The following is a 24,747-nucleotide window of genomic DNA, read 5'->3' as shown; positions in this document are numbered from 1 at the left end:
GGCTAGCAGGTAGACTAGCAGGTAGGCTAGTAGGTAGGCTAGCAGGTAAACTAGCAGGTAGGCTAGTAGATAGGCTAGCAGGTAGACTAGCAGGTAGACTAGCAGGTAGGCTAGTAGGTAGGCTAGTAGGTAGACTAGCAGGTAGACTAGCAGGTAGACTAGCAGGTAGGCTAGCAGGTAGGCTAGCAGGTAGGCTAGTAGGTAGGCTAGCAGGTAGACTAGCAGGTAGGCTAGTAGGTAGGCTAGCAGGTAGACTAGCAGGTAGGCTAGTAGGTAGGCTAGCAGGTAGACTAGCAGGTAAGCTAGCAGATAGGCTAGCAGGTAGGCTAGATCAGGACATGGGAGGACAGGGGAACGAAAGTAAAGCACTTTTTTTTTTTTTACTGATATAGAGAGAAATAGTAATGTCATATTTTTGTCGGCACTAACTCGCCACGGTTCCTTGGACAAAAGCCTGTTGGGAAATGAATGGCATTTGTTTTTGTAGTGGTTGTTGGATAAACTCTGAAAATAAGGTCTGTGGTCAACAAAGGCTTTTATACGGTTTGTTCTAGATCATTTCTATCAGCTAATGTCACTTTTTTGAGCATTTTTTAAAAAGCATTTCATGTAATAACACAAAACACACGAAGGCTTCATACTTCATAAAGGTCACGTTCATTGACTGATATCTCATAGAGCACGTTTGTTATTTATCTCAAAACCCTATACTTTCCCCGTAGGGATGGCTGTACGAACCAGAGGTTAACTTATTTCCGGGTTTAAGGACTACGAGCTGGCGATTTCTGTAAGAGGGTCAAATAATAAATCCAGTCGGACTATTTAACTTGGGTTCGTCCAGCTGCAGGACCAGTGACAGACTTACCATTACGGACGAAGAGGCAATTGCGTCAGGCCGCACTTCATCAAGGGGCCTCATGAGCTGGGCATACAGTGGGGCAAAAAAAGTATTTAGTCAGCCACCAATTGTGCAATTTCTCCCACTTAAAAAGATGAGAGAGGCCTGTAATTTTCGTTATAGGTACACTTCAACTATGACAGACAAAATGAGAAAAAAAATCCAGAAAATCACATTGTAGGATTTTTAATGAATTTATTTGCAAATTATGGTGGAAAATAAGTATTTGGTCAATAACAAAAGTTTATCTCAATACTTTGTTAAATACCCTTTGTTGGCAATGACAGAGGTCAAACGTTTTCTGTAAGTCTTCACAAGGTTTTCACACACTGTTGCTGGTATTTTGGCCCATTCCTCCATGCAGATCTCCTCTAGAGCAGTGATGTTTTGGGGTTGGACCTTGAAATGCTTCTTACGAAGCCACTCCTTCGTTGCCCGGGCGGTGTGTTTGGGATCATTGTCATGCTGAAAGACCCAGCCACGTTTCATCTTCAATGCCCTTGCTGATGGAAGGAGGTTTTCACTCAAAATCTCACGATACATGGCCCCATTCATTCTTTCATTTACACGGATCAGTTGTCCTGGTCCCTTTGCAGAAAAACAGCCCCAAAGCATGATGTTTCCACCCCCATGCTTCACAGTAGGTATGCTGTTCTTTGGGTGCAACTCAGCATTCTTTGTCCTCCAAACACGACGAGTTGAGTTTTTACCAACAAGTTATATTTTGGTTTCATCTGACCATATGACATTCTCCCAATCTTCTTCTGGATCATCCAAATGCTCTCTAGAAAACTTCAGACGGGCCTGGACATGTACTGGCTAAAGCAGGGGGACACGTCTGGCACTGCAGGATTTGAGTCCCTGGCGGCGTAGTGTGTTACTGATGGTAGGCTTTGTTACTTTGGTCCCAGCTCTCTGCAGGTCATTCACTAGGTCCCCCCGTGTGGTTCTGGGATTTTTGCTCACTGTTCTTGTGATAATTTTGACCCCACGGGGTGAGATCTTGCGTTGAGCCCCAGATCGAGGGAGATTATCAGTGGTCTTGTATGTCTTCCATTTCCTAATAATTGCTCCCACAGTTGATTTCTTCAAACCAAGCTGCTTACCTATTGCAGATTCAGTCTTCCCAGCCTGGTGCAGGTCTACAATTTTGTTTCTGGTGTCCTTTGACAGCTCTTTGGTCTTGGCCATAGTGGAGTTTGGAGTGTGACTGTTTAAGGTTGTGGACAGGTGTCTTTTATACTGACAACAAGTTCAAACAGGTGCCATTAATACAGGTAACGAGTGGAGGACAAAGATTACAGGTCTGTGAGAGCCAGAAATCTTGCTTGTTTGTAGGTGACCAAATACTTAATTTGCAAATAAATTCATTAAAATCCTAATGTGATTTTCTGGATGTTTTTTTTCTCATTTTGTCTGTCATAGTTGAAGTGTACCTATGATGAAAATTACAGGCCTCTCTCATCTTTTTAAGTGGGAGAACTTGCACAATTGGTGGCTGACTAAATACTTTTTTTGCCCCACTGTATATATTTTTTACTAGTATTTTTTATTTATATAATTTCACCACTTGAGTCCCACCATTGTCAGGTCATCGCTCTCATTCTGTCTTGCTTCAGCAGGTTGGTCCAGCAGGCAGGTTGGTCCAGTAGCAGCTAAATCTGCTGGAAGCAGAGGGGGGGGTTCCTGGCCACTGTGCCCAGGTTAATAAGGCCACATTGTTGACAAAAAAAAGGACTCCAAAAAGGTTAATGAATCCATACAGCCAAATAATGATTCAAAATAGATCAATCATTTCTTTCCATACACATATTTCATATCAATATTCCACGTGTTTCTCATAATAGTAGAAACAAGTGTCATCAATCACCCATTCATAATGATGGACTATTCCACCCTGACAGAGTTCCAGTGAATTGTTTCGCACCGTATGATTGCAAATGCGACTTTCGTGAAATTAATCTGCAATGAGGTGCTTTCAGAGTGGGACAGAGAAAATAAACAAATATTTAATTTTAACAGAAACATTACATAAGTTAACGCATTTATTTAGTAAAAATAAATTTGCTGCTGATAATACTGCCATCGTCGTGGTGGCAAACAACATGTCTTGTGTAGCGCATGTATCTGATGCTGTCTGGCTAAAAATAGTACAGCATGTCATTACTCCTTTTGTCCAGACAGCATCAGATACATGCGCTACACATAGTAAGACTGAGGGGCGCTGTTTCGCTCGCTTGGATGCTTTCTTCGGTGAGATCGTTTCATCCACTTGCAATTGAAGGAAAGTTGGCGGGTGCACAGTGCACTGTTAGAAGGTAACCTACTTTTTTAAAGTGATTTGTTTGACAAATCACACTGGCCTCTGCCTGGCGTCTCCAAATCACTAAGTCCGCCCCCTGAGCAGGACACCTTGAGCAGGACACCCTGAGCAGGACACCTTGAGCAGGACACAACATTTTGGAACTTTTGAATCTGTATCAAATTATATCGAATGAAAAGTAATGACATAAAACCTGTGGAAACAGTCCGTATAAAATATCAATAAATTGTTTTCTGGAGCCAATCAACATTTGTCCTTAGCTGCAGATAATGCAATTCCTCAATCTGTAGCCTACCACTGCTCTGAGGATCAATATCACCTATGTTCCAGCGCCCTCTGTTGAATATGGGCAGTCATTACATCATCTCTACAGACTCCATTCAATGACGGTCCGCAGGCAAATGTTAAAGGTGCAACAACCTGACTTCTCCTGTTCATCTCCCCACTTTACTATGTAGTAAAGGGATGTGTCCCAAATGGCACCCTATTCTCTATTCGACCAGGACCTATAGGGAATAGGGTGCCATTTGACCAGGACCCATAAGGAATAGGGTGCCATTTAACCAGGGCCCATAGGGAATAGGGTGCCATTTGACCAGGGCCCATAGGGAATAGGGTGCCATTTGACTAGGGCCCATAGGGAATAGGGTGCCATTTGACCAGGGCCCATAGGGAATAGGGGGCCATATGCAAGGCTGAAGATCATTTTTAAATTGGACAGACACGAGATGACATTCAGTTGTGTCCTTCATAGTGAAACATTTATTCAAGTTTTATTCCTCATCAGATTTACAATGCATACCACGTCTGTATCAATCCCCACATCTGGATCAATCCCCATGTCTGTATCAATCCCCATGTCTGTATCAATCCCCACATCTGGATCAATCCCCATGTCTGTATCAATCCCCACATCTGGATCAATCCCCATGTCTGTATCAATCCCCATGTCTGTATCAATCCCCATGTCTGTATCAATCCCCACGTCTGTATCAATCCCCACGTCTGTATCAATCCCCACGTCTGTATCAATCCCCACATCTGTATCAATCCCCATGTCTGTATCAATCCCCATGTCTGTATTAATCCCCATGGCTGTGAATGCATACCACGTCTGTATCAATCCCCATGTCTATCAATCCCCATGGCTGTGAATGCATACCACATCTGTATCAATCCCCATGTCTGTATCAATCCCCATGGTTCTGAATGCATACAATGTCCAGTCCCATGGCTGTCTGTCTCTCCGAGGTCCTCTTCACAAGGGATTTCACACTCAGGAATCTTTCTGTTCATTATTTCAGTTCATATTTTCTCATCATCATAATCATCTAGAATGGATATAGCCTGAGTTAGCATGCTGCTTGTAGAACACCGCTGCTCTGGGATCGACTGAGGGGGTCTGGGTGCTGTGATTGACTGAGGGGGTCTGGGTGCTGTGATCGACTGAGAGGGTCTGGGTGCTGTGATCGACTGAGGGGGTCTGGGTGCTGTGATCGACTGAGAGGGTCTGGGTGCTGTGATCGACTGAGAGGGTCTGGGTGCTGTGATCGACTGAGAGGGTCTGGGTGCTGTGATCGACTGAGAGGGTCTGGGTGCTGTGATCGACTGAGAGGGTCTGGGTGCTGTGATCGACAGAGGGGTTTGCGTGCTGTTATCGACTGAGGGGGTCTGGATGCTGTGATCGACTGAGGGGGTCTGGGTGCTGTGATCGACTGAGGGGGTCTGGGTGCTGTGATTGACTGAGGGGGTCCGTGTGCTGTGATCGACTGAGGGGGGGTCTGGGTGCTGTGATCGACTAAGAGGGTCTGGTGGTGGTTCCTGTGTCTCCTGTTTTTTCGACAACATCACCACTGCAGTTCAATAGCGACTGTGTGTGTGTGTGTGTTGTGGCTAACTCCTGGACAGCCAGTGAGTGAGGAGCGGGACCATGCAGCTTTAAGACAGATGTTCTTAGCCAGGTAAGGTCAAGATTTCTATTCCTCAGGAACTTGGTTGCCTGCTGTTCTATCTCCTGTCTGACACTTAATCACACACACACACACACACACACCTGGTTTCCCAGGTCTAAATCAGATGCTGGTTTGACAGACATGCCAGAATATCAGAGTGACCCAGCCCTGTTCGAAGCTCTAGCTAGAGGGCTGTGCTGCTACTGCTGCTAGTGAAATATTGTATTATGGATCTCTGTTAAGAGAGTACATTCCCAAATGACACCCTATTCCCTAATATAGTGCACTACTTTGAACCAGATCCCTATGGGCCCTGGTCAAATGGCACCCTATTCCCTATGGGCCCTATTCCCTATGGGTCCTGGTCAGAAGTAGTGAATTATGATCCCAGTGGACACATCATTTCAACCCAAAAATGCAACTTGATGACGTTGAATCAATGTGGAAAACTGTCATTTTTTTTCACCAGACTTTTAATCTGAAACCCAATGACAACAGTGACATTTTTGTTGTTGTTGTTGTTGCTAATTTCACATTGAATTCACGGTAGTTGACAAACTCAACCAAATGTAAATCAAAACTCGACGTTGAACTGACGTCTGTGGCCAGTGGGTAGGGAATAGGGTGCCATTTGACCAGGGCCCATAGGGATCTGGTTCAAAGTAGTGCACTATATTAGGGAATAGGGTGCCATTTGACCAGGACCCATAGGGATCTGGTTCAAAGTAGTGCACTATATTAGGGAATAGGGTGCCATTTGACCAGGGCCCATAGGGATCTGGTTCAAAGTAGTGCACTATATTAGGGAATAGGGTGCCATTTGGGATGCAGACAGCCAGAGTCCGTAGGATATGTCTAGCTCTGAACTTCACAGAGCCTGGTCCCTGAATATTGCTTAGATTCACAGCAGAGAAATAATGTATGCCTTGACCAAAACAGATAGCAGCAGCAGCAGCAGCAGCACCCCCCCCCCCCCCCCCCCCAACCTCCTCAATGAAAGGTTGTGATACAAGGGGACATCAGCTTGATAACCAGTTTGGTCAAAGTGGTCTACTATGAAATTCACTGAGATCCCCAACGAGTCATAGTTGAGGGCGACTGCATTTCAACAAGTCCCTTAAAGTTGGACCAGCATATCTCCTCTGTTAAAACGCGTTGCACAAAGTAAGGTTTACATGGTATCTGACAATGCTGAAACTCCCCCCCCCCACACACCCCTTCATTAGACCCTTTTACACAGTAGCCTCTCAACGTTCCATGGCATGTCATCATCAACACGGGACGGACAGGAAGAGAGTTGAAGCAGCATGTTACATGTGGCTAACCCCTACAGAACAAAACATGCTTTTAGATCTCTTAAAATGTATCTTAGATGGAAAGGGGGGGGGGCATTAGGCGTTGTACGTATCTCTGTGTAGGAGTGCTGATCTAGGATCAGGTATTCTCTGTCTAATAATCATGTTCATTGTGATCGAAAAAGGGCAAAACTGATCCGAGATCAGCACTCCAACTCTGAGATGCTTGATACAAACGGCTCTAGATCAGTATAAGTACGCGGGTGTAGGTAGAGAAGGGGCTTGGTAATCATTTTAATTTAAATAGACCAGTGTTAGATTGGAAGGGGGGAGGGTGGGGGGGGGGCAGTCTCTTCTGAAAGGACACAGTAAAGTGAGGCTAACACCCACCAAACTAGTCGATCAACATGCTTTCGGTCATTTCTGGTTCGTTTTGATGCATCCGTGTTGGCAAGCGGCCCTGTTTATTTAGTCTATTTTCCATCTCTCCCTCCTCACTGTCGCTCTCCTTTTCTCTCTCTCCATTTCCCCGACTCTTAGACGGTGGAGCAGGAAGACAGTTGGTGGTAGGAGCCTGTAGTGGAAGCGGGATGTGGCCTAAATAGTAGGCGGAGCTCAGACATTGTCCGTCTCAAAAACATGCAGGTGGTCCCTGCATTCTCCCTCTCTTCCTCCACTTTCCTTTTCTCCACTCTCTTCTTCATGTTCAGAGGCATACAGATGTTCCTGGGAGTGGGCGTGGCCCAGGTGATCTTGCGAGTGGGCGCGGCCTACTGTGTGTGCTCGACCCAGGGACTCAGCTGATAGGCTGCGACTGGACAGGATGCTACTGAGACTGGACTGACGTGCGCCTCGTGGATGGGCCTCGATCTCTACACGCACCTCAATGTTTGTTCCCTCCCTGCAACATGAGAACATGAACAGCATCAAGGATAGGCCTGTTACATAATATTTCAGCCATGTTTTATGAGCTAGAGGCAGGTTGCATCAAAGGAATTAACTGACTTGTCTTTTGTAATTGCTCTTGAGGGGATAAATTCATGTGTATTGAACTGACTTGAATTGAACGAAGAGAAACTTTGCAAAGAAATACTTTGGGCTCAATCAAACAATCAAAAACTATACGACAAGAGACACTGACCGCAAGGAGAATGTCTGTGTCTTATCCAGCATCCCAGCACCCCCAGCTCCTTCGCAGTCTGATTGGCTGTCCTGCTGCATATAAACATGACGCATCTGATGCTTGTCCAATCCTGCGCATGCATCTGGTTCCGGGGGCGTGGCAGCACTGCTGGTGCTGGGGAGCAGGCCAACTTCCTGTACGCTGACCCTAACATCTTGTAGGACTTCCTGGACGCTGGTGTCGCTGAGGGCGGGGTTGGTCTGGCCTCTTGGCCCCGGTCCCGGCCAGTGGTCGCTGACTACATGAGAGAATAGAAGATCTTCAAGAGAAGTTCAGAAACAACATCAGATTAAAACTAGGAAACAACCATACAATCATACAGTAGTGTCAACATCTATTGGACTGATCTATTAGTGATCTATTGGACTGATCTATTAGTGATCTATTGGACTGATCTATTAGTAATCTATTAGTGATCTATTGGACTGATCTATTAGTGATCTATTGGACTGATCTATTGGATTGATCTATTAGTAATCTATTGGACTGATCTATTAGTGATCTATTGGACTGATCTATTGGACTGATCTATTGGACTGATCTATTAGTAATCTATTGGACTGATCTATTAGTGATCTATTGGACTGATCTATTAGTAATCTATTGGACTGATCTATTGGACTGATCTATTAGTGATCTATTGGACTGATCTATTAGTAATCTATTGGACTGATCTATTAGTGATCTATTAGTAATCTATTGGACTGATCTATTAGTAATCTATTGGACCGATCTATTAGTAATCTATTGGGTTGATATATTAGTAATCTATTGGGTTGATCTATTAGTGATCTATTGGACTGATCTATTAGTAATCTATTGGACTGATCTATTAGTGATCTATTAGTAATCTATTGGACTGATCTATTAGTAATCTATTGGACCGATCTATTAGTAATCTATTGGGTTGATATATTAGTAATCTATTGGGTTGATCTATTAGTGATCTATTGGACTGATCTATTAGTGATCTATTGGACTGATCTATTAGTGATCTATTGGACTGATCTATTAGTAATCTATTGGACTGATCTAGTGGTGATCTATTGGACTGATCTATTAGTAATCTATTGGACTGATCTATTGGACTGATCTATTAGTGATCTATTGGACTGATCTATTAGTGATCTATTGGACTGATCTATTAGTAATCTATTGGACTGATCTATTAGTAATCTATTGGACTGATCTATTAGTAATCTATTGGACTGATCTTTTAGTAATCTATTGGACCGATCTATTAGTAATCTATTGGACTGATCTATTAGTGATCTATTGGACTGATCTATTAGTGATCTATTGGACTGATCTATTAGTGATCTATTGGACTGATCTATTAGTGATCTATTGGACTGATCTATTAGTAATCTATTGGACTGATCTATTAGTAATATATTAGTGACCTATTGGACTGATCTATTAGTAAACTATAGGACTGATCTATTAGTGATCTATTGGACTGATCTATTAGTGATCTATTGGACTGATCTATTAGTGATCTATTGGACTGATCTATTAGTGATCTATTGGACTGATCTATTAGTAATCTATTGGACTGATCTATTAGTAACCTATTGGACTGATCTATTAGTAACATATTGGACTGATCTATTAGTGATCTATTGGACTGATCTATTGGAATGATCTATTAGTAATCTATTGGACTGATCTATTAGTAATCTATTAGTGACCTATTGGACTGATCTATTAGTAATCTATTGGACTGATCTATTAGTGATCTATTGGACTGATCTATTAGTGATCTATTGGACTGATCTATTAGTGATCTATTGGACTGATCTATTAGTGATCTATTGGACTGATCTGTTAGTAATCTATTGGACTGATCTATTGGACTGATCTATTAGTGATCTATTGGACTGATCTATTAGTGATCTATTGGACTGATCTATTAGTGATCTATTGGACTGATCTATTAGTAATCTATTGGACTGATCTATTAGTGATCTATTGGACTGATCTATTAGTAATCTATTGGACTGATCTATTGGAATGATATATTAGTAATCTATTGGACTGATCTATTAGTAATCTATTGGACTGATCTATTGGAATGATCTATTAGTGATCTATTGGACTGATCTATTGGAATGATCTATTAGTAATATATTAGTGACCTATTGGACTGATCTATTAGTAAACTATTGGACTGATCTATTAGTGATCTATTGGACTGATCTATTAGTGATCTATTGGACTGATCTATTAGTGATATATTGGACTGATCTATTAGTGATCTATTGGACTGATCTATTAGTAATCTATTGGACTGATCTATTAGTAACCTATTGGACTGATCTATTGGACTGATCTATTAGTGATCAATTGGACAGATCTATTGGGTGGATCTACTGTGATCTATTGGATTGATATATTGGTGATCTATTGGAATTATCTATTGGATTAATCTATTGTGATCAATTGGACAGATCTATTGGACTGGTCTTTTGGATTGATTTATTGTGATCTATTGGACTGATCTATCAGTGATCTATTGGACTGGTTTATTTGTAATATATTGGGCTGATCTATTAGTAATCTATTGGACTGATCTATTAGTGATCAATCGGACAGATCTATTGGACTGGTCTTTTGGATTGATTTATTGTGATCTATTGGACTGGTCTATTAGTGATCAATTGGACGGATCTATCGTGATCTATTAGACTGGTCTATTGTGATCTACTGGACTGATTTATTGGATTGATTTATTGTAATCTATTGGACTGGTCTATTAGTCATCTATTGGACTAATCTGCTGTGATCTATTGGACTGGTCTATTGGACTGGTTTATTGAGATCTATTGGATTGCTCTATTGGATTGATCTATTGGTGATCTATTGGACTGATCTATTAGTGATGCATTGGACTGATCTATTAGTAATCTATTCGACTGGTCTATTAGTAATCTATTGGACTGGTCTATTAATTATCTATTGGACTGGTCTATTAATTATCTATTGGACTGGTCTATTAATTATCTATTGGACTGATCTATTAGTAATCTATTGGACTGATCTATTAGTGATCTTTTGGACTGATCTATTGGACTGGTCTATTATTAATCTATTGGGCTGATCTATTAATTATCTATTGGACTGATCTATTAGTAATGTATTGGACTGATCTATTAGTGATCTATTGGACTGATCTATTAGTGATATATTGGACTGATCTATTAGTGATCTATTGGACTGATCTATTAGTAATCTATTGGACTGATCTATTAGTAACCTATTGGACTGATCTATTGGACTGATCTATTAGTGATCAATTGGACAGATCTATTGGGTGGATCTACTGTGATCTATTGGATTGATATATTGGTGATCTATTGGAATTATCTATTGGATTAATCTATTGTGATCAATTGGACAGATCTATTGGACTGGTCTTTTGGATTGATTTATTGTGATCTATTGGACTGATCTATCAGTGATCTATTGGACTGGTTTATTTGTAATATATTGGGCTGATCTATTAGTAATCTATTGGACTGATCTATTAGTGATCAATCGGACAGATCTATTGGACTGGTCTTTTGGATTGATTTATTGTGATCTATTGGACTGGTCTATTAGTGATCAATTGGACGGATCTATCGTGATCTATTAGACTGGTCTATTGTGATCTACTGGACTGATTTATTGGATTGATTTATTGTAATCTATTGGACTGGTCTATTAGTCATCTATTGGACTAATCTGCTGTGATCTATTGGACTGGTCTATTGGACTGGTTTATTGAGATCTATTGGATTGCTCTATTGGATTGATCTATTGGTGATCTATTGGACTGATCTATTAGTGATGCATTGGACTGATCTATTAGTAATCTATTCGACTGGTCTATTAGTAATCTATTGGACTGGTCTATTAATTATCTATTGGACTGGTCTATTAATTATCTATTGGACTGGTCTATTAATTATCTATTGGACTGATCTATTAGTAATCTATTGGACTGATCTATTAGTGATCTTTTGGACTGATCTATTGGACTGGTCTATTATTAATCTATTGGGCTGATCTATTAATTATCTATTGGACTGATCTATTAGTAATGTATTGGACTGATCTATTAGTAATCTATTGGACTGATCTATTAGTAATCTATTGGACTGATCTATTAGTAATCTATTGGACTGATCTATTAGTAATCTCTTGGACTGATCTATTAGTAATCTCTTGGACATATCTATTAGTAATCTATTGGACTGATCTATTAGTAATCTATTGGACTGATATATTAGTAATCTATTGGACATATCTATTAGTAATCTATTGGGCTGATCTATTAGTAATCTATTGGACTGATCTATTGGACTAATCTATTGGACTAATCTATTGGACTAATCTATTGGACTAATCTATTGGACTAATCTATTGGACTAATCTATTGGACTAATCTATTGGACTGGTCTGTTGGACTGGTCTGTTGGACTGATCTATTGGACTGATATATTAGTAATCTATTGGACTGATCTATTAGTAATCTATTGGACTGATCTATTAGTAATCTATTGGACTGATCTATTAGTGAACTATTCGACTGATCTACTGGACTGATCTATTAGTGATCTACTGGACTGATCTATTAGTGATCTACTGGACTGATCTATTAGTAATCTATTGGACTGATTTATTAGTAATGTATTGGACTGATCTATTAGTGATCTATTGGTCTGATCTATTAGTGATCTACTGGACTGATCTATTAGTGATCTATTGGGTTGATTTATTAGTGATCAATTGGACGGATCTATGGTGATCTACTGATCTATTGGACTGGTCTATCGAGATCTATTGGACTGAGCTATTGGTGATGCATTGGACGGATCTATTGTGATCTATCGGACTGGTCTATTGGATGGATCTATTGTGATCTATTAGATTGATATATTGTGATCTATTAGATTGATCTATTGGACTGATTTATTGTGATCTATTGGACTGATCTATTGGACCGATCTATTGGACTGGCGTATTGTGATCTATTGGATTGATCTATATGTGATCTATCGGACTGATCTATAGGACTGGTCTATCCGACTGGTCTATTGGATTGATCTATCGAACTGGTCTATTGGTGATCTATCGGACTGGTCTATCTGTGATCTATCGGACTGGTCTATTGGATGGATCTATTGTGATCTATTAGATTGATATATTGTGATCTATTGGATGGATCTAATGTGATATATTGGATTGATCTATTGGATTGATCTATTGGACTAATCTATTGGACTGGCCTATTGTGATCTATTGGATTGATCTATATGTGATCTATCGGACTGATCTATAGGACTGGTCTATCCGACTGGTCTATTGGATTGATCTATCGAACTGGTCTATTGGTGATCTATCGGACTGGTCTATCTGTGATCTATCGGACTGGTCTATTGGATGGATCTATTGTGATCTATTAGATTGATATATTGTGATCTATTGGATGGATCTATTGTGATCTATTAGATTGATGTATTGTGATCTATTGGACTGATCTATTGTGATCTATTGGACTGATCTATTGGACTGGTCTATTTGAATTTACTTTGAACTACTCACTGCTGAACAATTCAAGATGGGATAAGTTGAGTTACTTTAATAAAAGCATTAAGGAATCATTTTACTCATAATATAATGTACATGGTTCTTAAAACAAAATTACAAATTACAAACATAGGTAAGCATTAGATACAATATTTAGCATCCAATATAAAATACTAAAGCCCCTTACAGCTGGCTAGGTCTTCCAGTTGTATCTTATGTGTTTCTGGGGGGTCGTTCTGCGGCCGGCACCATCCATTCCGACAGAGCGACATGGGGACGACCCCATAGACATACGTCAACATCAACGGGACGCCCACCCCTACAAGAGGGCAGGAAGAGACAGGATGAGAGACTGACTGAGGTACCTGTATTTCCTTGTCAATAAATGTTACCCTGAGGAAAATCACCCGGCACATTTTAACATATGAATGAATGCTAGAAGAGTGATTCCTGGTATGACATTGATAACAGACACCTTGGTCTCAACAGGACTTCCTGTCAAAATAAATGGTTAAATAAATGAAATATCATAGTATGATTAACAATACATGAGAACAACTAAGAGTACGCAGAGATTTGTATTTATTTATTGAACCTTTATTTAACTAGGCAAGACAGTTTAGAACAAATTCTTATTTACAATGACGGCCTACTGGGGAACAGTGGGTTAAACTACCTTGTTCAGGGACAGATTGTCAGCTCGGGGATTCGATCTAGCAACCTTTTGGTTGCTGGCCCAACGCTCTAACCACTATGCTACCTGACGCCCCAAGACATCTATCTTCACCCATCTCTCTCTTTCACAGATGACTGGGTTAACGTAACAAAAATGGAAACAGGACTGACATTGCAAGCTAGCCTTTCTCTTCCTCCTCCCAGTACATCTAACCTAGTATCAACTTTAACCTGATGTAAAAAAGGCTTCACTGTAAAACATGAAACCCAGTCTGAAATGTCGGGGAGACAAGGAGGAGAAAGACGAAAAGAGAGAGAAAGAGGGACGGGGGAGAGAGAGAGAGAGACACACGGAGGAGAAAGAGGGAAAGAAAGAAAGAGAGAGAAAGAGAGAGAGAAAGAGAGAGAAAGAGAGAGAGAGAGAGAGAGAGAGAAAGAGAGAGAGAGAGAGAGAGAGAAAGAGAGAGAGAGAGAAAGAGAAAGAAAGAGAGAGACAAGGAGGAGAAAGAGGGAAAGAGAGAGAAAGAGGGACGGGGGAGAGAGAGAGAAGGAGAGAGAGAGAGAGACAAGGAGGAGAAAGAGGGAGAGAGAGAGAGAGAAAGAGGGACGGGGGAGAGAGAGAGAAGGAGAAATAGGAAGAGAGACAAGGAGAAAGAGGGATATAAAAAAGAGGGGTCAGAGCTGAAGCCCACAAGAACAGACAAGTCCTTTCAGATGGAGAGAGAGGGAAGGAGAGATGAATGGATGGAGAGGGGGATGTGTGTAGGAAGAGGGAGAGGCTAATGTGCTGAGTCCCAGCCTTCAGTTCAACAGTGTGGTGATGGTAGTGACACTTCAGAGGCGGCAGGGTCAGGCGGGGCACACATACACAAACCAGGGAGGCTGCAGTAAGCTCACATGCCCCAGGCTTCTGCCAGAGAAAGACCTGGGTTCAAATAGTATTTGCAATTAATTTGATTGAGCATGCCTGTAGTGCCAGATGGGTGGGGTTTTGGGACTATTGCATGTCAAAGATTCATCAGGCACAGGTTAAGGATTTGAATGAAACCTAATACTATTTGAACCCAGGCTTCTGCCAGAGACAGACTTGTTATGAAATTACAAGTCATCAAAGAGAATAAGGAGTCTATTCCAGGTCTACTCCAAGGCTATTCCAAGGCTATTCCAGGTCTACTCCAAGGCTATTCCAGGTCTACTCCAAGGCTATTCCAAGGCTATTCCAGGTCTACTCCAAGGCTATTCCAAGGCTATTCCAGGTCTACTCCAAGGCTATTCCAGGTCTACTCCAAGGCTACTCCAGGTCTATTCCAAGGCTACTCCAGGTCTATTCCAAGGCTATTCCAGGTCTACTCCAAGGCTATTCCAGGTCTACTCCAAGGCTATTCCAGGTCTACTCCAAGGCTATTCCAGGTCTACTCCAAGGCTATTCCAGGTCTACTCCAAAGCTATTCCAGGTATATTCCAAGGCTACTCCAGGTCTATTCCAAGGCTATTCCAGGTCTATTCCAAGGCTATTCCAGGTCTACTCCAAGGCTACTCCAGGTCTATTCCAAGGCTATTCCAGGTCTATTCCAAGGCGATTCCAGGTCTATTCCAGGTCTATTCCAGGTCTATTCCAAGGCTATTCCAGGTCTATTCCAGGTCTATTCCAGGTCTATTCCAAGGCTATTCCAAGGAAATTCCAGGGCTATTCTGTGTGTGTGTTTTTTCTCAGATTGAGAGGAGAACCATATGAGGAGATAGCCAGTTGACCAATGGAGTGTGTGTGTGTGTGTGTGTGTGTGTGTGTGTGTGTGTGTGTGTGTGTGTGTGTCCGTCCGTCCGTCCTCGGGCCTCTCTCTGGTAGAGTCAAACTTATGACTTTGGACCAGGAACCATCTAAATTCAAGTCAAGGGGCTTTATTGGCATGGAAAACATATGTCAACACTGCCAAAGCAAGTAGTGTTGTAATAATAATATATAATAATATACAAAAGTGAAATAAACTCTCTCTCACAGTAAGTCATATTCTATCCTCACCCATCTCTGACCCAGTAAGACATCAATGTCTCCGAGTCCCAAATGGCACCCTATTCCCCATGTAGTGCACTACTTTTGACCAGGGCTCATGTGGAATAGGGTGCCATTTGGGGATTACTTCTATTACTGCTTTATTGCTGTTCCACTGTCCAGGAAGTAGTTTTTTCCCCAAAAGAACTGCATGTACCATTATAACAACACAGTGTGATGAGTAACACTATTAAAACAGATTGATTGACTTTAACTGCAAATGTTATTATTTCTTGCCATAATGGATTTGACTGAGAAAGCTCCAGCTATCACCAAGCTCCGCTCGCTAGCTAGCTGCTGTCAGCTAGATATCGTGAAATCATTGGCCACTTTAAGAAATTGATCACTAAGTCACGTTAATAATGCCCCTTTGATAATGTTTACATATCTTGCATTACTCATCTCATGTGTATATACTGTATTTTATACCATCTATTACATCTTGCCTATGTAGATTACTTGTAAGGTATTGCTGCACTGGCGGAACTAGAAGCACAATAATTTTGCTACACTCGCAATAACATCTGCTAACCATGTGACCAATAACATCTGCTAACCATGTGACCAATAACATCTGCTAACCATGTGACCAATAACATCTGCAAACCATGTGACCAATAACATCTGCAAACCATGTGACCAATAACATCTGCAAACCATGTGACCAATAACATCTGCTAACCATGTGACCAATAACATCTGCAAACCATGTGACCAATAACATCTGCTAACCATGTGACCAATAACATCTGCAAACCATGTGACCAATAACATCTGCTAACCATGTGACCAATAACATCTGCTAACCATGTGACCAATAACATCTGCTAACCATGTGACCAATAAAATCGTGTTTGATTTTGATGTGATAGGCTAGCCAGCTGCAGCTATCACCAAGCTATGCTAGCTAGCTGTTGTCAGCTTGGCAAAACACAAGGTCAGCACAAGGTTAAGCCAACATAGTACCGAATTAGCTGACAATCTTGAGATGGCAAGTCTGTCAGGAGGGGAGATGTCCTCAACTTCAAAACTTTGTTCTCTCCATACCACAAGCTAACTTAAATTACCTTGCTGTACTCACTACTGGGACCGTTTGTTGTGATTGAATGGCAAATATAAAGCCAAGAAACACCCACTTCAAACCACAACCTCAAGACAACTGTCATTTGCCTTCAGTCGTGTCCGCTAGCATTTCTTAATGAGTATTCATGAAAAACAAGGCCAAATCAGGAAGTGCAAGTCGCCCTGTAAATTCCGGCCTAACTCTTACGTTTTAGCGGACAAGACGGAGAGGTGTTCTTGTTGTTTGTGTTCTTTTTGTTTGTGTTCTTGTTGTTTGCGTTCTTGTTGTTTGTGTTCTTGTTGTTTGTGTTCTTGTTGTTTGCGTTCTTGTTGTTTGTCGCTGTCCTTACCCACAGTGACAGCAGCTATGACGGGCGACACGAACACGGACATCATGACGCCGCTGGCCACCGTTAGATAATGTTTACTACCTGAGATATTGTTCTTCTTACAGCGTCCGTGGACCTGGGAGGGAGAAGAACTCATGATGACAAAATGGCCGACATGATCATATATGGCATCATTAGTAATTATTTTTTTACAATTTCAATTCAGGATAAATGGTTGAATTGTTGTATTTGTGTCACCGATAGCTTTATTAAAATATCACTTGAGAGCAGAAAACGAGCAGACATGAGACTTTACAGTGAGCGGATATTCTAGTTCTCTCTATATAAGAAAAGGTCCTATATTTCAGCACATGTAGCTGGGTTAGGGGCTAGGGATAAGGGTCAATATGTCCTCCAATCTTTCGGCCCATGTAGATGGGTTAAGGTTAGGGGGTCAACATTTCCTCGTACCTTGCGGCCCATGTAAATGGGTTAAGGTTAGGGGTCAACGTGTCCTCGTACCTTGCGGCCCATGTAGATGGGAATGCCCACTATGATGACGGGGATGGCGATGCCAGCGATGAGAGAGATGATTACTGGGGCGCCGAGCAGCATGCCCACCTGCCACAGCACCTTCCGGGTCTGAGACCACGGCTTCTTCCCCCAGAACGTACAACCTGAGGGACTGCAGGAAGAGGACGAGAGACAGGAAGAGGAGCTTAGAGGACGGACTAGAATGTACAACCTGAGGGACCGCAATGCATTCGTGAGAGTATGTTCCATATACAGTACCTTCAGAAAGTATTCACACCCTTCAACTTTTTCCACATTTTGTTGTTGTTACAGCCTGAATTTAAAATGGATTACATTGAGTTGTGTCACCGGCCTACACACAATACCCCATAATGTCAAAGTGGAATTATGGTTTTCCACAATTTGACAAATGAGTCTTTAAAATCCCATAAGCTTTGTCAGTCTGACCTAAATGGACATGATAGTACCTTCGAGTAGAGCCTGTTAAGTCTGTCTCTTTGGTTACATTTCTCTTTATTTATCGGTGTCCCCTGTCTGCCTGTGTCCCATGTGATAGAATAGGGTCAAAGGTAGTCAAAGGGAACCTATATACAACAGCTGGTAACCGTTAGTAACAGTGTCTATAGCTACCTGAGGTAGTGGTAACCATTAGTAACAGTGTCTATAGCTACCTGAGGTAGTGGTAACCGTTAGTAACAGTGTCTATAGCTACCTGAGGTAGTGGTAACCGTTAGTAACAGTGTCTATAGCTACCTGAGGTAGTGGTAACCGTTAGTAACAGTGTATATAGCTACCTGAGGTAGTGGTAACTAGGGCTGTTGCGGTGACCGTATTACCGCCACACCAGCAGTCATGAGTCATGACTGGGGCTGTGGAGGTCACGAAATTTCATCAGCCGGTGATTGTCAAACAAATAACTGTCCGTCTCACGCCAATTGACCTTTAATTAACATAAACACATTTAGTAACTCCTGGCTTCCACACGCAGTCTACACGCTATTTAAAAAAAATCTTCACAATAAATCCATTATTTATTTTAGACAGGTCTAAAGAAGCTGTGATAGGAAGAAAAATGTAGTCTATTTCAGAAGAACAGAATAACATACTCTGAGTTGTCCTTATGTTAGGCCCTGATCTGGCTATGCCAAATGGCTGTGGGCTACACTAGTTAATTTAGCGGACAAGATTTGCTTATAATTCCGTGGCATTATTTTATATTATTTTATAGTATGAAGAAAACAATTGATCAAAGCTAAAAAAATATATATATAAATATTTTCTCCAAACGATTTGAGGGAGGGCTCACATGTGGCTATTCTGTGTTGATCGGTAAATAAAGAAACACAGTTGAAGTGGGAAGTTTAAATGCAGCTGGTGGCCACACATACACTTATGTTGGAGTCATTAAAACTCGTTTTTCAACCACTTCACAAATTTCTTGTTAACAAACTATAGTTTTGGCAAGTCGGTTAGGACATCTACCTTGTGCATGACACAAGTAATTTTTCCTACAACTGTTTACAGACAGATTAATTCACTTATAATTCACTGTATCACAATTCCAGTGGGTCAGAAGTTTACATACACTAAGTTGACTGTGCCTTTAAACAGCTTACAAAATTACAGAAAATTATGTCATGGCTTTAGAAGCTTCTGATAGGCTAATTGACATCATTTGAGTCAATTGGAGGTGTACCTGTGGATGTATTTCAAAGCTTACCTTCAAACTCAGTGCCTCTTTGCTTGACATCATTGGAAACTCAAAAGAAATCAGTCAAGACCTCAGAAAAATTATTGTAGACCTCCACAAGTCTGGTTTATCCTTGGGAGCAATTTCAAAACGCCTGAAGGTACCACGTTCATCTGTACAAACAATAGTACGCAAGTATAAACACCATGGGACAACGCAGCTGTCATATCGCTCAGGAAGGAGACACGTTCTGTCTCCTAGAGATGAACGTACTTTGGTGTGAAAAGTGAAAATCAATCCCAGAACAACAGCAAAGGACCTTGTGAAGATGCTGGAGGAAACCGGTACAAAAGTATCTATAGCCATAGTATAACGAGTGCTATATCGACATAACCTGAAAGGCCGCTCAGCAAGGAAGAAGCTACTGCTCCAAAACCACCATAAAAAAGCCAGACTACAGTTTGCAACTGCACATGAGGACAAAGATCATACTTTTTGTAGAAATGTCCTCTGGTCTGATGAAACAAAAATATTACTATTTAGCCATAATGACCATCGTTATGTTTGGAGGAAAAAGGGGGGCTTGCAAGCCAAAGAACACCATCCCAACCGTGAAGCACGGGGGTGGCAGCATCATGTTTTGGGGGTGCTTTGCTGCAGGAGGGACTGGTGCACTTCACAAAATAGATGACTTCATGAGGAAGGAAAATGATGTGGATATATTGAAGCAACATCTCAAGACATCAGTCAGGAAGTTAAAGCTTGGTCGCAAATGGGTCTTCCAAATGGACAATGACCCCAGGCATACTTCCAAAGTTGTGGCAAAATGGCATAAGGACAACAAAGTCAAGGCATTGGAGTGGCCATCACAAAGCCCTGACCTCAATCCTATAGAAAATTTGTGGGCAAAACTGAAAAAGCGTGTGCGAGCAAGGAAGCCTACAAACCTGACTCAGTTACACCAGCTCTGTCAGGGGGAATGGGCCAACATTCACTCAACTTATTGTGGGAAGCTTGTGGAAGGCTTCCTGAAACGTTTGACCCAAGTTAAACAATTTAAAGGCAATGCTACCAAATACTAATTGAGTGTATGTAAACTTCTGACCCACTGGGAATGTGATGAAAGACAAAAGCTGAAATAAATCATTCTCTCTAATATTATTCTGACATTTCACATTCTCAAAATAAAGTGGTGATCCTAACTGACCTAAAACAGGGACTTTTTACCTGGATTAAATGTTGTGAATTGTGAAAAACTGAGTTTAAATGTATATGGCTAAGGTTTTTGCAAACTTCCGACTTCAACTGTAGGTACTCCTTCTATATGCTTAATTTAGAGTTATTAATGTAACTTTAGTTGTTCTACAAACGCTGGTCTATATGTTTTGATTTTTAATACATTGTAAGCCTGCAGGATGCGACTCTAATAATTTATTTTTAAAGTAGCTTGAAAAGGCATGAGCTCACACTCCACTACTCTATTATTCACAATTTGACAAGCACTTAATAAATGCCTCGAATTTCAATAATGCACCTAAAAAAAAATAAAAAAACATTCCCTTTTGCATCCCGGAGTGCTGCGTTGTGCTGCGCAATCTGAAGTGTCTCTCCGTCACGTGATCAGGTCTTTCTCGCAGGCTACAAGTGAAGACAGACACATCAGGGATGCCACTCCGCGCGTTCTTATCCAATTCCGAGGTGCATATTGAAGATATTGGAAGGGACTGTCCACATTTACTTTGTCAGCCAATAAGATGAGTAGGACTAACGTAAAGCAAAAGCCCTAGCCTATGTCAATCTACTATCCCCCATAGTACAAAAAGTCGACCTATTCTGTGCGAGAAATAAATATTACAAACATAGTCTGGGACAGTTGTGGGATGCGATAGATCCCAAATTAATACAACCACTAGCATCAAATCAGAACGTTTAGCTTATAATGTTGATATAACTGTTAGGCTATTTGTTCACATTGTAAGAGGTGGCAATGCGCACGTGGTAGTAGGCTATAAGCACGAATGTTCCATTAGCGGAAAACATCATTGAGACCATCAGTCTTTTGCATGACAATAACCGGCTGATAAAATTAATGCCTGCCACAGCCCTAGTGGTAACAGTTAGTAACAGTGACAAAGCTACATGAGGTAGTGGTCACCGTTAGTAACAGTGGCTATAGCTACCTGAGGTAGTGCACGTCGGTGATCTCTTGCATACACAGCCAGCAGAACTGACAGGCGCACACGGTACAGTTCATCCGGTTGCAGCTGCCATCGTTGGTCTTCATGATGTAGGCCCCACAACGAGGACACGCCTTGATCTCCTCCGACTCTGGAAGGAGACACACAGGTGTGAGACAGAGAGACATGGAAGGACAGACTACTATGGTAGTACGTAAAGAAGAAGAAGACTATGTATGTACTACGACTAGCTACATACAGGATGTCTGACTACCATGTGTGTGTAAGGTACTATGACTGACTACATACTGTATGTCTGAACAGTCTGAACAGTAGGAACAGTCTGAACAGTCTGAACAGCGGGAACAGTCTGAACAGCGGGAACAGTCTGAACAGCGGGAACAGTCTGAACAGCGGGAACAGTCTGAACAGCGGGAACAGTAGGAACAGTCTGAACAGTCTGAACAGCGGGAACAGTCTGAACAGCAGGAACAGTAGGAACAGCAGGAACAGTCTGAACAGTCTGAACAGCGGGAACAGTCTGAACAGCAGGAACAGTAGGAACAGCAGGAACAGCAGGAACAGCGGGAACAGTCTGAACAGCAGGAACAGTCTGAACAGCGGGAACAGTCTGAACAGCGGGAACAGTCTGAAGAGCGGGAACAGCCTCAACAGTAGAACAAATCTGAGCAGTCTATACAGTATCAACAACATGAACAGTGGGAACAGTCTGAAAAATCTGAACAGATTAACCTATTGGAACAGTGTAACCTATAGGAACAATCTGAACAGTCGGAACAGCAGGAACAGTATGAACAATAGGAAGTGTATTAAAAATAGGAAAAGTAGGAACAGTCTGGATAGTATGAATAGTCTGAACGTTAGGACAAATAGGGACATCTGAACAGTCTGAACAGTAGGAAATGGATGTCTGACTACTATGTGTGTGTGTAAGGCACTATGACAAATCTGAGCAGTCTATACAGTATCAACAATAGGAAAAGTAGGAACAGTCTGAACAGCAGGAACAGTCTGAACAGCAGGAACAGTAGGAACAGCAAGAAAAATAGGGACATCTGAACAGTCTGAAGGGCAGGAACAGTCTGAACCGTCTGAAGGGCAGGAACAGTCTGAACAGTCTGAAGGGCAGGAACAGTCTGAACAGCAAGAACAGTAGGAACAGTAGGAAGCGTCTGAACAGTCTGAACATTATGGGTGTATCCCTGTCAGACTACCTTCTCCGTACAATGTACTGTGTCATGACCAGTACGTGAGCAGTATGTACTACCCTCTATGTACAAAAGTATGTGGACGCACTTCAAATTAGTGGATTCGGCAATTTCAGACAAACCCATTGCTGACAGGTGTATAAAACACAGCCATGCAATCTCCATAGACAAACATTGGCAGTAGAATGGCCTAACTGAAGAGCTCAGTGACTTTCAATGTGGCACTGCCATAGGATGCCATCTTTCCAACAAGTCAGTTCGGCAAATTGCTGCCCTGCTAGAGCTGCCCCGGTCAACTGTAAGTGCTGTTATTGTGAAGTGGAAACGTCTAGGAGCAACAACGGCTCAGCCGGGAAGTGGTAAGCCACACAAGCTCACAGAACGGGACCAGTGAGTGATGAAGCGAGTAGCTCATAAAAATCGTCTGTCCTCGGTTGCAACACTCACTACCGAGTTCCAAACTGCCTCTGGAAGCAACGACAGCACTTTGTCAGGAGCTCCATGAAATGGGTGTCCGTGGCCGAGCAGCCGCAAACAAGCCTAAGATCACCATGCGCAATGCCAAGCGTCGGCAGGAGTGGTGTATTGGACTCTGGAGCAGTGAAAACGCATTCTCTGGAGTTTTGAATCACTCTTCCCCATTTGGCAGTCCGACGGACAAATCTGGGTTTGGCGGATGCCAGGAGAACGCCACCTGCCCCAATGCTGGACTAGACAATCTGGACCCTCTCTTTCTAAAATAATAGCAGAAATTGTTGCAACCCCTATTACGAGCCTTTTCAACCTCTCTTTTTTATCGTCTGAGATCCCCAAAGATTGGAAAGCTGCCGCGGTCATCCCCCTCTTCAAAGGGGGAGACACTCTAGACCCAAACTATTATAGACCTATATCCATCCTGCCCTGCCTTTCTACAATCTTCGAAAGTCAAGTTAAAAAACAGATCATCGACCATTTCGAATCCCACTGTACCTTCTCCATTATGCAATCTGGTTTCCGAGCTGGTTGTGGGTGCACCTCAGCCACGCTCAAGGTCCTAAATGATATCATAACCGCCATCGATAAAAGAGGTATTTGTAGTTGTCCAAGTATTCTAAGCCGTCTTCATCAACCTGGCCAAGGCTTTCGACTCTGTCAATCACCGCATTCTTATCAGTAGACTAGCTGAAGCCTTGGCTTCTCGAATGACTGCCTCGCCTGGTTCACCAATTACTTCTCAGATAGAGTTGAGTGTGTCAAATTGGAGGGCCTGTTGTCCGGACCTCTGGCAGTCTCTATGGGGGTGCCACAGGGTTCAATTCTCGGCCGACTCCTTTCTCTGTATATATCAATGATGTCGCTCTTGCTGCTGGTGATTCTCTGATCCACCTCTACGCAGACAACACCATTTTGTATACATCTGGCCCTTCTTTGGACACTGTGCTAACAAAACTCCAAACGAGCTTCCACACCATACAACACTCCTTCCGTGGCCTCAAACTGCTTTTAAATGCTAGTAAAATAAGTGCATGCTCTTCAACCGATTGCTGCCCGCACCCTCCCGCCCGACTAGCATCACTACTCTGGACTTAGAATACGTGGACAACTACAACTACCTAGGTGTCTGGTTAGACTGTAAACTCTCCTTCCAGACTCACATTAAGGATCTCCAATCCAAAATTAAATCTAGAATCGGCTTCCTATTTCTCAAGAAAGACTCCTTCACTCATGCCGCCAAACATACCCTCGTAAAACTGACCATCCTACCGATCCTCGACTTCGGCGATGTCATTTACAAAA

At 42.0% G+C, this 24,747-nt stretch overlaps 1 protein-coding gene across 2 annotated transcripts in view; it reads right to left on the bottom strand.

The window, feature by feature from the left end:
• Window positions 1-6,944: 6,944 nt before the first annotated feature.
• Window positions 6,945-24,747, bottom strand: part of LOC139407432 (E3 ubiquitin-protein ligase RNF19A) — a 58,194-nt gene continuing 40,391 nt past the window's right edge. Inside the window, exons 5-10 of one of the 2 annotated variants that reach the window (XM_071151217.1) lie at window positions 21,746-21,893; window positions 17,864-18,026; window positions 17,363-17,477; window positions 13,413-13,544; window positions 7,610-7,910; window positions 6,945-7,369 (exon numbers count right to left, since the gene is read on the bottom strand). In XM_071151217.1, coding sequence (XP_071007318.1) covers window positions 7,084-7,369; window positions 7,610-7,910; window positions 13,413-13,544; window positions 17,363-17,477; window positions 17,864-18,026; window positions 21,746-21,893 — 1,145 coding nt within the window. In that variant the 3' untranslated portion in view covers window positions 6,945-7,083. The remainder of the gene's footprint in view (window positions 7,370-7,609; window positions 7,911-13,412; window positions 13,545-17,362; window positions 17,478-17,863; window positions 18,027-21,745; window positions 21,894-24,747) is intronic. The other variant, XM_071151218.1, reaches the window with a different exon arrangement.

Source organism: Oncorhynchus clarkii, chromosome 4 (assembly GCF_045791955.1).
Source record: "Oncorhynchus clarkii lewisi isolate Uvic-CL-2024 chromosome 4, UVic_Ocla_1.0, whole genome shotgun sequence".
Classification (NCBI taxonomy): domain Eukaryota; kingdom Metazoa; phylum Chordata; class Actinopteri; order Salmoniformes; family Salmonidae; genus Oncorhynchus; species Oncorhynchus clarkii.
Note: the sequence above shows the minus strand (reverse complement) of the source record. Positions and strands in the feature narration are given on the sequence as shown.